This window comes from Merops nubicus, unplaced genomic scaffold (assembly GCF_000691845.1).
Source record: "Merops nubicus isolate BGI_N331 unplaced genomic scaffold, ASM69184v1 scaffold38031, whole genome shotgun sequence".
Lineage (NCBI taxonomy): Eukaryota > Metazoa > Chordata > Aves > Coraciiformes > Meropidae > Merops > Merops nubicus.
Window position 1 is genome coordinate 7149 of NW_008588302.1, and position 13252 is coordinate 20400.

Below are 13252 nucleotides of genomic sequence, written 5' to 3' on the forward strand. Positions count from 1 at the left end.
CATGTGTTTTGTTTTGATGCTGCTATCCCAAGTGATCATGAAGCTATTCGCTTAAAGCCTTTTCTGATGATTCCTCTGTTAGTGACAACTAAAATACTTGTTGTATTTTAATCACGTGCTAATTTTACTTTAAATAGATCCTATGCCTTTAGATAACCTCTGAGCACCTCTTAGCACTCAGGGAATTGAGACAAGAACAGGTGGTCAAGCGTCCTGGCAGAGATGGTTCACGTAGACTTGCCCTGCTGGAAGGAGAGAAGACTGAAGGCAAATGACAAGACAGAGTGGACTGACCCTGTGAATTGCAACAGAGTTGTCTGAGGTCTGAACATGACACAGTTCAAAGTAAAGTTAGGGAAGGCAAAACAGAGTAGAAGAGGGGTAAAAATAACCAAGAAATAGAAGTATACTAAAGAGTATGGTTTGTTTTTTTTTTTTCTCCTCTGAAGTTTGCTGTGCAAGCTTACTCCCTGGGTTTTCATGAGGGACATTATTAGAACATGGAACACTGATAGCAGTAAGCATTTGAAGAATTACAGCTTTTTTCCACATATATGGTTGATATAAATTATTTTCTAGATTCAAAACACCGATAGTCACTTACTGAGTATCTGTCTTTCTCATCAGTTCCCCTGACATTTCTCCACCATTTCAAGCAGGTATCATTAAAAATTAATACATTATTGAAAGCTTCCTTTACTGTTGAGACAATAAAAAAAAGCAACAACTAATTACAAAAACTTCACCTTAATTGACTAAGAGTACCTGAAAATAAAAAAAAAATGTTTTATTTTAATTCTCTTCTGAGAAGGATATAGAATCGCATTTCTTTTGGAATGAACAAACACAGCAAGTAAAGCATGAATACTTCCCAGGGAAAATGGCTTTTGAAAAACCCAAGCATGATATTCAGGGAATCAAGGTAGGGTTTATTTGTGCAGACCTAGGGAAACTATGATGATAGAAGACCCAGGGGTTCAGACCTTCTGATGGAAATAAAGTTACCATAGCACAATTTGGCACAGTTGATGTCTTTTAGGAAAAAGCAAGTGAGAAAAAGAATTTTTGTGGATTCCAAAGGCAATTATTTCTCAAGGTCTATCTCATCAGAATTAGTACATCAGAAGGCAAACTTAAAAATTTCCATGACCAAAATACTACAGAAACCTGCTGTAGAACATGCCTTCTCTACAGTTACTGAAAAACTGCCAGAACCCTACACATCACTGCTGAACATGGGAACCCTATCCATAGTGCTCACATCACTTAGATTAATATCACACCTCTCAGCAGCAGGGAATTCTCCCACAGGCACAGAATCACTTTTCAAGACAAGAAATGGAAACCAGTAAGCACTGTACTTTGGACTGAAATTCCAGCATGTAGCCAGGAATGTCGCTGCACCAGTCCTGCCTCAGCCAGAAGACAAATCCTGAAGAAACAGGTTTGCCAAATCTTTCTGAAGGGCACATACTGCTACTGCTCTGCTCATATATTAAATGGCCACAGCAAGCAGAAAGAAAAACGTCTTACAGACAAAGGGGGTGCTGATGGTGGCTGTATGTGTGCAGTGCACAAAAAACTTCATAGTCTAGGAGACAGCCTGCTAGACTCAAAACAATGAACTCTGCAGCACAGTTTTCTATAAGCACAGAGAATACAAAACACAACCTACCCTTTGTTTGAACTGCTACTGTAACCGAGACAGTGACGTTTGCAGAAGAGATGGTAGTAATATTCACCACATAGTTACTGCCAGAGTTGAGATCTAAACACACCTTTGGATTATCTTCACTGGTAGTGATGTTAAATACTGCATCTTCTGAAAACGTCTTCTCATCCCATCTTTGACCCAGTATATGAAACTATGGAAATATTAACAAAAACAATGGTGCAATCAGTTGTGGCTCTCCAGAATTCAGAATATTAGTTTAATTCAGCTGTGGAAACCTCAGATTACATCTCTTTTAGAGTATCAACTTAATTTAAAAAAAAAAAAAGGCTTGTGACTAACTGTTTTGGTGCAACAAGCTGGCTTAATAAATTAGATCTCCAATCTCTTCTGACTGTTAAAATTACTCATATTTCTCATATATTTCTAGAACAAATAGCAGGAGTCTGTAAAGTGTACCCTATAAACACCTACAACACAAATAGGAAGGTGTCAGTAACTACTATTCTTGTTTACAGCACACAGATGGACACTGCATCTGCTTGCTACTTTCTTTCCTTTTTTCTAGTCCCCCCCCACCTTGCCCTACAGAAGCAGCAGTAAGACTGGATGCCAAAGAGCAGTGAAAGGCAAGCTTCCCCAAGATTGTCCCAGCACAGTTAAAAAGAAACCTATTGTTTGTATGAGATGATGGGACAGACTCACCTAGTTCAGCTCAAAGCTGAACTTTACTGCATGCACCTACACTATTCTCAGTTCTGACTATTCTGAAATGTCTTGCAGGTATCTGAATACAGGCAAAATCAGCTGCACGGGGCAAGTTACACTGGCGATAGCCAGCTCACCAGCTACCACTGAGAAGCACTGGTTCTGAACTGTTAGGGTAATTGGGAACTTGTTTTTTCCATCACAGCAGTGCTACTCTAACTAAACATACACTGGTTTATAAAACAGCATAACAAAGACAGGTTGTTTTCCAAAATTATCATCCAACCTTGGAACATAATTTTCATATCAATCTACTGACCCTGAAGATCCTAATTAATCCTCTTTTATAACTTATCAAAAATATATTTTGGAGGGGTTTCAAACCCGCTGGTTTTGCCCGGGAAGAAAACAGCCCCAGCGGGACCCCCGTATTACCTCCAGGGTGGTCGTCAGTGAAGAGGAGGGCAGTGGCGAGTAAAGGAGGGATGGGCAACGATCGCTTTCTTCCAAAATAAAAGGTTTTAATAACATGAAAATAACAAACAGAAACACCTGAGGCAGGCACTGAAACAGCACCCACTCCAGGGGAGAAGTGAAAGAGCATGTGGCCTTGGGGCCAGGGGTTTTTAACAGGTAGGCAGGTGGGTTTACAAAGGCATTGTCCTGTAAGGATACCTGGATGGGTTACCGACAGGTCAGGGGTCCAATGGGTGTTAGGGGATTGGTCTTGTGGTGGCTAAGCCAACCACAACCTGGGAAAGATGGAAAATTCTGGATGTGTGCCCATGTTTGGGGACAAAGAGGCAACAGAAACCTCTGTCTCCAGGAGGCACACTGCAACACTCTTTTTCTTTTTTCCCCATTTGTACAGGATAAAAAAAACCAGCCTTTTTTGGGATGCTGTCATTCTCAAAACATGGGAAACCTTATCACGTTGTTTTGGTTTCTGAGAACACTGATGAAACTATTTGTTTCTGAGAATTTATATCTCAACTTTTGCCTTACGTTTATAGATGGCAGAGAAAAAAAACAGTAGGCACCAAGGTTGCTTTAAATTCCCATGAGAAACAGCTCTCAAATGTTCAAATATAAGATGGTTTAATCTGTTGAGCAAGGCACGTTGTTCAATATACCTTGCATTTCTAAAACAACAGACATTTGGTATCTGCAAGTGATACACTGTTGATCTGAAATGTTTGTATCACAGCCAGGCACAGAGTCCAAGTTTTGCAGTGTTTCTTATCTCAATGCGACCTCGAGCTCTATACCACAATTTCACTAAAACATGAACTTGTGATGAAAAACTTCTTACAGCTTCCTGCAGATATTTAGGTGTCTTACTGGAAAGGGACCCCAACAACTGTTGATTTTTTCACCAAAATTTAGGACAGGATTTGTTTCTTTCTTAACCCAGCCACCTTCAGCTTTCCAGGCAGTTCACTGGGAAAAGTAAGGCAGATTACTGCACAAAACTCAAAAAAGAAATCTCCACTGCTGACTCACCAGAATTAACCAGAACAAAGCTACCCCCAATCTCAAATACTGCCCCACTTACCGTGTAAGTTTCCTGCACTCCCAGTCTTCCTGTCTTCCTTTGCCACTTCACACATGTTTCATTGAATATGGACAAATTACTGAGTAATTCCTCCTCTGTGAGCAAAAACATGAACACAGAACAGGAACTTTTAAAAGACAATAGTGTAAACAAAGAGAAACTGTCCAGTTCTGTATTAGTATCAATGCCGGATGTGGGTGATGGTTTTGTGTTTGGGTCCATCTGTAAAGTGCTGACTTTCTTACACACCTCTGGAGTCTGAGCTGCCTGGACCTGTTCAGGTCAGCTAGAGTTTCATGGTTGACTTTAATCTATTTCAGCCACAGTCGCTGAAGATCTTTACAGCAGGGGGTAAAAATTTCCCATCTCTGAAATTGACACTGGTGAGGCCACACCTTGAGTGCTGGGTTCAGTTCTGGGCACCACAGGACGAGAAGGACAGTAAAGTTCTACAGAGGGTGCAGAGAAGGGCAACAAAGCTGGTGAAGGGTCTTGTGGATGAGCCTTATGAGGAGCAGCTGAGGGAACTGGGGTTGTTTAGCCTGGGGAAGAGGAGGCTGAGGGGAGACCTTATTGCTCTCTACAGCTACCTGGAAGGAGGTTGTAGGGAGATGGGTGTTGGCCTCTTCTTACCTGCTGCCACTGACAGGACAAGAGGAAATGGTATTAAGTTACACCAGGTCTGGATGGGGTGCTCAGGGGTATGGTGCAGAGTTAGATAGTGGTTGGACTCTATGATCTTAAAGGTCCTTTCCAACCATAACAATTCAGTGACTCTGTGGTTCTGTAATCTGCTGACAGTCCTTAAGCCTAACACTACTTTGGAATACTCTCAAGACTGACCAATAAGATTATTGTGCTGTCACACTCATCATCAAAGGGACACAGATGTCAATGTTCCCTGTTGACTACAACAGCTATTTCCCAGTACCTGAGTTTCGGAACGCTTTACCAATAATGTGGATTACCTTTCCATGTAGGTCAGACTCACCCCCTCCTCCAGCCTTTTTACATAACCACAGACATTTCCCACCCATTTGCAGCAACTGCTTCTTTTGCAAGGACAATATTTCACTTAATATATCAAAAAACATTTTCACAAATTCATTTCTAGTAGTATAGTGAAGTGGTACTGGAGACATTTAAATACTACTAAATTATTCTTTAATGAACACTTGTATTTTATTTTCCTTGGATAAAAGAAGGAAATTGGACAGACCTTCTTAAGACACCATATTGTTGCTATCCACATCAAGAGATGCTAAACACACTGAATACTAACAAACTCCTAAGGAAACAGACAAAGATAAGTTTTCTAGGATCAGAATAATAAGCAGCAGCCAACCCAGCCTATGTGCTTATAGCTGGGACTAGAGCTACCTGTTACAGAAAGGATAGACCAGTTGTTGTGAAAAAGCTCTCCACAACAAGGGTATCTCTAGGACTTGGGACTAGGAAAACAGAGAAAGTTTGATAACAGTAGAACGTAAAATTAATTCTGCTGAGAAATTTTGAAATATTTAAACCAGCTACTACTACATGTTCTTATATATATATATATATATATACACACATACATTTACTATATACAAATAAAAGCCATTCCATAGCAACCACTGCCTAAGAAATGAAGAAATTATTATTTGCTATGGAGAAATTCCACATTTCCTTACTTTGAATTAGGTTCTTCAGGCGGGAAGGAAACAAAAATGGTTTCTGACTTTTATCAAGAGTTATTCTGGAATGGTACATGATTTTATCCCATTTTAATGGAAATTACTGATTAATGACACACATTCTTAAGATCACATACATCTAAAAGGCACCATTACTGAAACAGATATTTAGTTTCATTTGAAAGTCATTTGTTACCTCTACTAGTGTGAAAAATGGAGATGTTAAGAAGCTGAACACCTTTGTACTGATTTCCCACCCCCTTTTACTCTCCCTCCCCCACCCCCTCAAAGGACTCTGGACTAGCTTTAGGTTATTTTTAAAAAGTTTTTTTTCAATTCTACTTGACCATAACTGACTATTTGGTCCCTCTGCTCCAACATCTAAAACTACATTTTTGCCTCTGGCAATGATCTTGCTGAAATCCATGGTAAGCCTGTGAGTGCAGTCTTCAGGTTCAGGGCCTTCAAAGCTTCAGAGTGTTCAAGGCAGAACTCCTGGTATTGCAACAGCTGACATAATTGGTTAACTTAGCCACTTGACACAATGCTGGCTTCAAAAACTATTCAGAAAGTACAGCTATGCAAATTGCCTAAATGAAATATGAATGATGACTTTAACAACAGCAGTTCCATTTTTATCAGGGCACTATAAAAAGCAAGAGAAGTGCTTTCCTGCATGCTCATTTTTATGTGATGTCACACGTTTTATATTCACAGTGAATGCTGACATTCAGACAATGAGATCTAGACTGGAAAAGCATTCAGGAACAAATCTTACTTTGGGCATAATGAGAGAGAAAAAAAAAAGAAATGAGTTTTGAAATCCATTGCCCCTACTTTCATTGCAGTATTCAGCCCACAACAAAGCATCATTAAATACCTTCTACACATCTGGTGATGTTCCTCTGGCTTTTAAAGCTGAAGGTTCTCAGCACAGCAATGAAACCCTACCTGCATTAGTGCCTTTCTGTCTGAAACAAAGTACAACAGCTACAGAAAGATCTATGGCATCCACTAGAAACTCCTGTCATGGTTAACATTATCTTTCCTGACTCTTCCGTCCTGAAGTACCACCACACTCCCTCCCCCATAAATTAGAAAGGGATGTCTTGCCTTCACCTTCCTTCTGTTCCTACCTTCAGAACAGGAATGAGAAACCACTCAAATAGCACACACCACAGCAACCTCCTACAGTAGTATTTACCTTTGCATATGTACGTAATATTCTCCCACGACCGGTCTCTTGTGCACTCTGAGAAATTCCTGCCTCCATTGAAATAATATCCTTCTTTACACTGATAGTACACTCTGCTCCATGGAGTGGTAGAGTTGTCCCAGATCATTTCTGTGTGTGGTATCAGCAAAGGTTTGCCACAGTCTATTTCTGAAACAGAAAAACCAAGGTAACAAAACCTGAAAACGAAAATAGGCAAGGCATATCAAAGTGTTTAAGGAAGAGAAATTAACTGTCCCAGCAAGTACCACTTCACTTTTTTTCACTGGTGTTCAAAATGCCCTGTAACAGTTGGCCTCTTCACAAGCATGACGAGTTGTCATTTACACCTGCATGAAACAAAGAAGTCAAGCAGCACAAAAATGTAACTTGTTTGATACACTGTTGATTTTCTAAGGTAAGCAATCATCTAAAAGGCTTTCATGTTAGTAAGACACAACACTCACATTCAGCAGTTTAACTACACCTCTTCACATATATCACATCTTCCCACTAAACTATCTGACTTCTCCAGACAACTCTTTTACTAATATTCAAGGGAAGCTATACTCTTCAAAGACACATTTACATCCATATACTTATATTGACTTTTTTTAAAAAAGAGGATCTGCTCTACCAGTATCCTAATGTTACACATCTTACCAAGTCTGACCTACCCTCAACGGCCATTTTCATCATAACTGTATAAAATAGACTCCTAAACTGCTGTAAGAGGAAAGACAAAAAAGCAAAACAGTTTTCTCCTGAAAACAAAGACACTACACCTGGCCATAAAAAGATTCTTATATTAGTGATATACATTTATCAGGGACACTCTCAGAGTTTGAAGAACTATTTAAAGGTGCCTTTACTAATATTAAGGTGCCTTTACAAATATTCAAAACAAAACAAAACAAAAAACAGACTTGCTGGTTTTGCAAGAAGAGAAGTCCTGACTGAAATCCAGGGAAGAGCTTGCAATACAGAGGAGAAATAAGTTTTTCATTTCAGATTCATGGGCTGTTTTTTGGCATTTGATATATTTTATTTCAATTAGTCATTAGAGATGTGCTCAGAAACTTTAATCACATGAAAAAAGCAAACACTGAAAAATATTAATAAAATATTCATATACCAATGAGTGCATTCCACAAGCTTTCTTCAGGGACCTCTTGAGAATTTGGGTACTTCGTTTTCAAATTCATCAGCCTTTATTTACTTTGTTGGAAAAATCTTATTTCAATTGTCTTTCTTTTTATGCCAGTAGTTTAATATTAAATTGGTTTATATTTTCTTTTTTATAAATTTTCTAGTGATAGTTAATATTATACTTTTCACAGCCACACTGATTTAGCATCCTTATTCTAACTTATTCACATCCACCTACACACACAAAACAATTACATTTCTATCACTCTCAAAGGAGGGGAGGGGGAGGAAAAATAACTAGAAATCAGTAGGACTTTTGTATATGGAGAGAAGGAGCTCTCCTCATTAAGCGATAATTTTCAGGATGACTGTGCTCCCCCATAGCATTGTTACCCATAGTGTAGCTCCTGTCAGCAAGCACTTCACATATCCCTTAGCTAGCAAACAGACTTTGTAAGGCCTGCACTTGTAAGCAGTCATATTTCAAGAGAATGAGCAATTAGAACATCCAAGCAAGCTTAAAGATGCTCACAGGAAACTTTACACTTCAGAGATGTGAAGCATTTAGTCATGTACAAATGCTCTTATAATCTGAAGAGTATCCAGAAATAAGGAGTGATCTGATACCTCTCTTTTGCATCTACACCCAACCTTAGAAAAGAACTTCACAAGCTGTCAGTAAAATTGTTCTTTTCATGAGAGGCCATTGATGCCTTCCTACTCAGTGGCCTTTCCCATGAAATGCTACAGAAATGCAGTTGTTGTCTAGGCCTTGGTTCACACGCACAAGGACATATTGCAGTGTCTGTAAAAATGCAAGGACCAGGATCAAAAACACTAAGAAGAAGAGGTGGCACAATTACAATTTTATAACTTCTCCTTTTCTTCTTTTTTTTTTTTTTTTTTTTTGCAGATAGCCAGATCTTGAAAAATTATCCCACAGATTGAGGAGACAGCCTACTGCCTTCCCATGCATAAACAACCTTAGTAAAGAATTTAAGAAACATTTAAGACTCTTTTCACCTTGACAGCTTAAAGTGGCAGGTTCCCAAGTTTCATTAGCAGTGCAATATGAGAAATTTCCCTTGTCACTGTAGAACCCCTCTTCACATTCATAATGAACTGCACTTCCTGGTAGCAAGCTGTAGTTCCCCACTATGTAGCCATGCTTCATTTCAGGAGGGGAGCCACATCCAACCTCTGCAAAGAGACTGGGTTAAAACATCTGTACAAAGTTGTACAAAAGTCACAACACATGACCACTTTAAAAAGAGATGAACGGGATGGTCAGATCACACAATATACCCAATCTGATGTGTCAGAGGGGTTGCCAAAGCCATAGAAGAATAGAGTTGCAAGAGTTGTACTGGCCACAGCTGGAAGTACACAGCAATCGAGGTATTGAGCTCCATCTTCACCAGTGTATACACCCAAGAGCAGACCCCGCAATGCAGTGGTGCTTTGCATGTGCTGGTCTCATTACAGCGATGGCTGAATGATCCTTCAACACCTGAGGAAAATTTCAGGCCCTAAGGCACAGCTTTACTTTGCTGTGCACGGGAATGATGAAGCACCATGGATAGCCTGAAATGAAATGTTCTGCCCCTCAATTCCCCATCTCACTGAACCAGCCTGCATTCAAAAGCTACATTCCTCCAGCACAGCTGCTTGATAGGGTTTCCTTGTCCAGCTCCACAAGTGACACAGTCAGTACAGACATCCTACTTTACCACAGCATGTAGAGAGAGAAGTCAGTGAAGTAAGCCAAGTTTATCAGCCATTTTGGCAAAATGAAGTAGAGCACTCCATTTGGAAACGCTGGACGAACTTTAGTTTATTAGTTAACTTTACTGATGATTCTTTCAATAATTCAGAAATGAGATCTGGATATAACCAAGGCAGTTCCTTCCAGCTGTGATGTCTGGGTTCATTACATACCATGACAGCTACAGCTTACACTGTTAGCACTTTACATCCGTGAAAATCTACACCAGAGAGGAAACAAAGAATGGTTTCATATGGGATTTTTGGTTGTCATGGCAAGGTAAACAGAGCAGTCTTGCACAGTATATGAGAAACAGCTAAACTATTATTTTATTATTCCTCTTCCATAGGCTTGTTTCGTTCAACTGACCTCTCTTACCTGCTATTTATGCTCTCTTCTCTTCCCCTTCACGCAGTGTGATTATACAAGCAAGTGGATTATACCACACTTCAGTCCTACTCAGAAACTAACTCCCACCACCTTCATTACATTAGTAAGCTCCTCTGACCCTGCACACCTAAACCACTGCTAAGAGCCTGTAGAAACAAGTGTCTTGTGTCAGCTCTATTATTCAGAAACCACTGGAACAAACTGAACCCAAGAAGAAAAAATTCACATGGCAGGCAAAGTCCACAGAGAGGGCATCTGCCCTGCAGACATAAAAGCACAGGTCAGAGCAGCTACTACTGTATCATGTAAGATTTGATTTCATCTGCTAGCACAAAAAGCATCTAAAGACTCCTACCTTTGCATGAACCCACGTTCCCATCTGGATGAAAAGAACTCTCTCCATTTTCTAATTTATAACCATCCTTGCAGTAACACTTATAGCTTCCTTCAGTATTCACACATCTTGCATTGTGACCACACAGTCCAGAATCCTCACATTCGTCTATATCTAAAAATTAAGAGAAAAATATATGCACTTGATATTTTTTTCATTAATTAATGTGGGACTCAAGCATAAAACAAATCTAGCATTCCATGAAGAGTTCTATATAATTTATGATGTCTCCTCAGGGAAACTAAGTAGCTTATCATTGTCTGATATTCAAGTACCTGAAAGATGAAGATTCTCAACTTTGTAGCCAGGCATATTTTAATTTTTTGCTGTTATACCTGACAAATAGTTTCCAATGTTTTTTCCTGCTACAATAATCCCAGAAAAATCCTCTATCTGCAAATATCTTAATCAGTTCCAACAGTTCAATGCTGTAACAAGGAACTGGCTAATATTCTACACTACACACAAACATGACATTCTGAGGGACAGATAAGTATCACCTTGTTTTCTTCAAAGAACACAAAAGGGAACTAATGCATAGCTGTTAGAACCTGCAAGTCAAGGAAGCGTTTGTATCTAGAGCAGAAAGTGCTCTGATGCAGTTTTAGAAAGTAAGTTCTAAAGTTACAGGAAAGATCTGTGCAGTAGAAAATTAAAATTCTTTGTTACATCTACCTGTACAGTTTGTGCCATCATTAGGAATAAATGTTTTGTTGTTATTGGAGGCTCGGTATCCATCAAGGCAAACACAATAAAAACTTCCATGTGTATTATGGCACAGTGTATGATTTCCACAGATCTTGCTGGCTCCGATCTGACACTCGTCTTTATCTGTCAGCACATTTAAAACACGTCAGAGAGAGACCAGGAGAAGCAGAGTATCCTCCTCTCCTCACTCATTCTTGTGTAACCAGACTTCCCCTTACTGTTTTTCTTTCTAAGTTATTCAGGTTGTAAACATTGCTAGCAAAGCTGGAGTATTTAGACCAACAGAGCTGGTTGTTCCTGGGTGAAACTGTGAATAAAGTTCCATGACACAGCTTGAGTTGACCCCAGAGCTGTTGAAACCAGAGGGCTCTGCTCTCTGCTTCTGCTCTTCCTTATGGCAGGCACTGGCTGCAACACTGGGTGGAGCTGGTGCTGATCTTACCCAACCTGATCAACTGTCAGAGAATTAACATGGCAAAATATGCAGCTTGTCTTCTTCCACAATAATGAGGTAACTGCACTCTGTGCAGGGCCCAGCAGCTGTCAGCACTTGTGAAGGAACAGGAAGAGATGGAGTGGAAGAGATGAGAGGTGAAGGACCCACCCCTTTAAGCAGTGGAAAGCTATTACATGCACCCAGACACAGCATTTCACATCACCTGTTGGTTCACCTACTGGCTTGTCACGTGCGAGACAGTACCAAAAGGACACTACCAGCTACAATAATAAAGCAATACTGAACATTTTCCATGTCAGAGACATTTGCACTCACAAAACCTGTGTACATACGCACACTGTTACTAAGAACAGGCCTCAAACTTATTTTCATGTACCCACCAAGCTGAGATCAGCGGAAAAATCAGCAAAAATGTTCTAATTTAACTGTCAGTTTTATTGTCTAGTTTTCAATTCAATGATGCATAGATAAGAATAATGAAGTGAAGCCTAGGATAAAAAATATTAAATAAACTATTCCAATACATTATCCTGATAAAGTAGATGTTCCATAAACCCCTACATATTCTAAGACAAAACTAATTTAAATCCTTCACTACATACCAAAAACTGAATTAACTGTTTATTAATAAGCAACTAAGTAGAAAACAATATTTACATGAAAAACAAGTAAAGCACAGTTCCTGGCTAGCTGTTCAATCCACACACACAATATATTTTGAAAATTTTGCCAGGAAGTGACCAAGCTTTTATTGCGTTTTAAAGAATTCAGTTACTTTATTCAAGACAGACTATTTTGTGAACATACACAGCTTCTTGCCATTTTACAAACTGGCAGCTTACCTTGACAATGGGTTCTTCCATTGCCTACAAACCCATAGTTACAGATGCAGACGCTTTTTCCCTCAGTTTGATGACATGTTGCATGAATGTGGCAAGTGGCACAGACATCTGGAACTGATCTGTTCACAATTGCTTTAAGAACAAAAAGACACGATTACCTTTTTTTTTTTTCTAAACAAGAACCACAAAAGTGGTCTAGTATGGCAGAGAATTTAAACTGGAAATAAATAAAATCCAGATTAAAACACATAGAATGAAATCGCATTTCCTCTCACTTCACTTTCGGCAATAATAATCAGAGACCAAAGGCAAAAAAAATAAACAGAAAGGATTAAACAAGATGACTACTCTGAACAGTTTTCTCCATCTGCTCCTTGATAGCAAGGAAAACTGCTTTTTGACAGTTAGAAAGACTTATGAGATATGTAGTAAAGACTTACGAGATACTTAGTAAATACCTCTACCCAGTATTATTAATTTTTTCTCTATATTCACTTTCCCTTTTGTCGTGATTTCTGTTTCCTGATTTATTCTTCATTTCTATTTCTTCATTTATTTTTGTTTCTATTATTTACCCATAAACATTTAGGTTACATGCTATTTATCAATCTGTTTGTATTCTGTATCATTCAAATGTACACGACATAAATGCTATTCATAAAAATGATGTTGAGAATGCCACCAAAAGTACTTAAAAGTCATTTTAGAAATTAGTTTACATTA

The 13252-nt window shown here is 39.0% G+C and overlaps 1 protein-coding gene across 1 annotated transcript in view; it reads right to left on the reverse strand.

Annotated features, from left to right (window-relative positions):
* Positions 1–12661, reverse strand: part of SUSD1 (sushi domain containing 1) — a gene marked incomplete at both ends in the record, with an annotated part of 13403 nt that extends 742 nt beyond the window's left edge. Inside the window, 8 exons of the mRNA XM_008949226.1 lie at positions 605–699; positions 1676–1865; positions 3936–4030; positions 6816–6995; positions 8997–9173; positions 10484–10636; positions 11198–11353; positions 12530–12661. Of these exons, the coding sequence (XP_008947474.1) occupies positions 605–699; positions 1676–1865; positions 3936–4030; positions 6816–6995; positions 8997–9173; positions 10484–10636; positions 11198–11353; positions 12530–12661 (1178 nt within the window). The remainder of the gene's footprint in view (positions 1–604; positions 700–1675; positions 1866–3935; positions 4031–6815; positions 6996–8996; positions 9174–10483; positions 10637–11197; positions 11354–12529) is intronic.
* Positions 12662–13252: the final 591 nt, after the last annotated feature.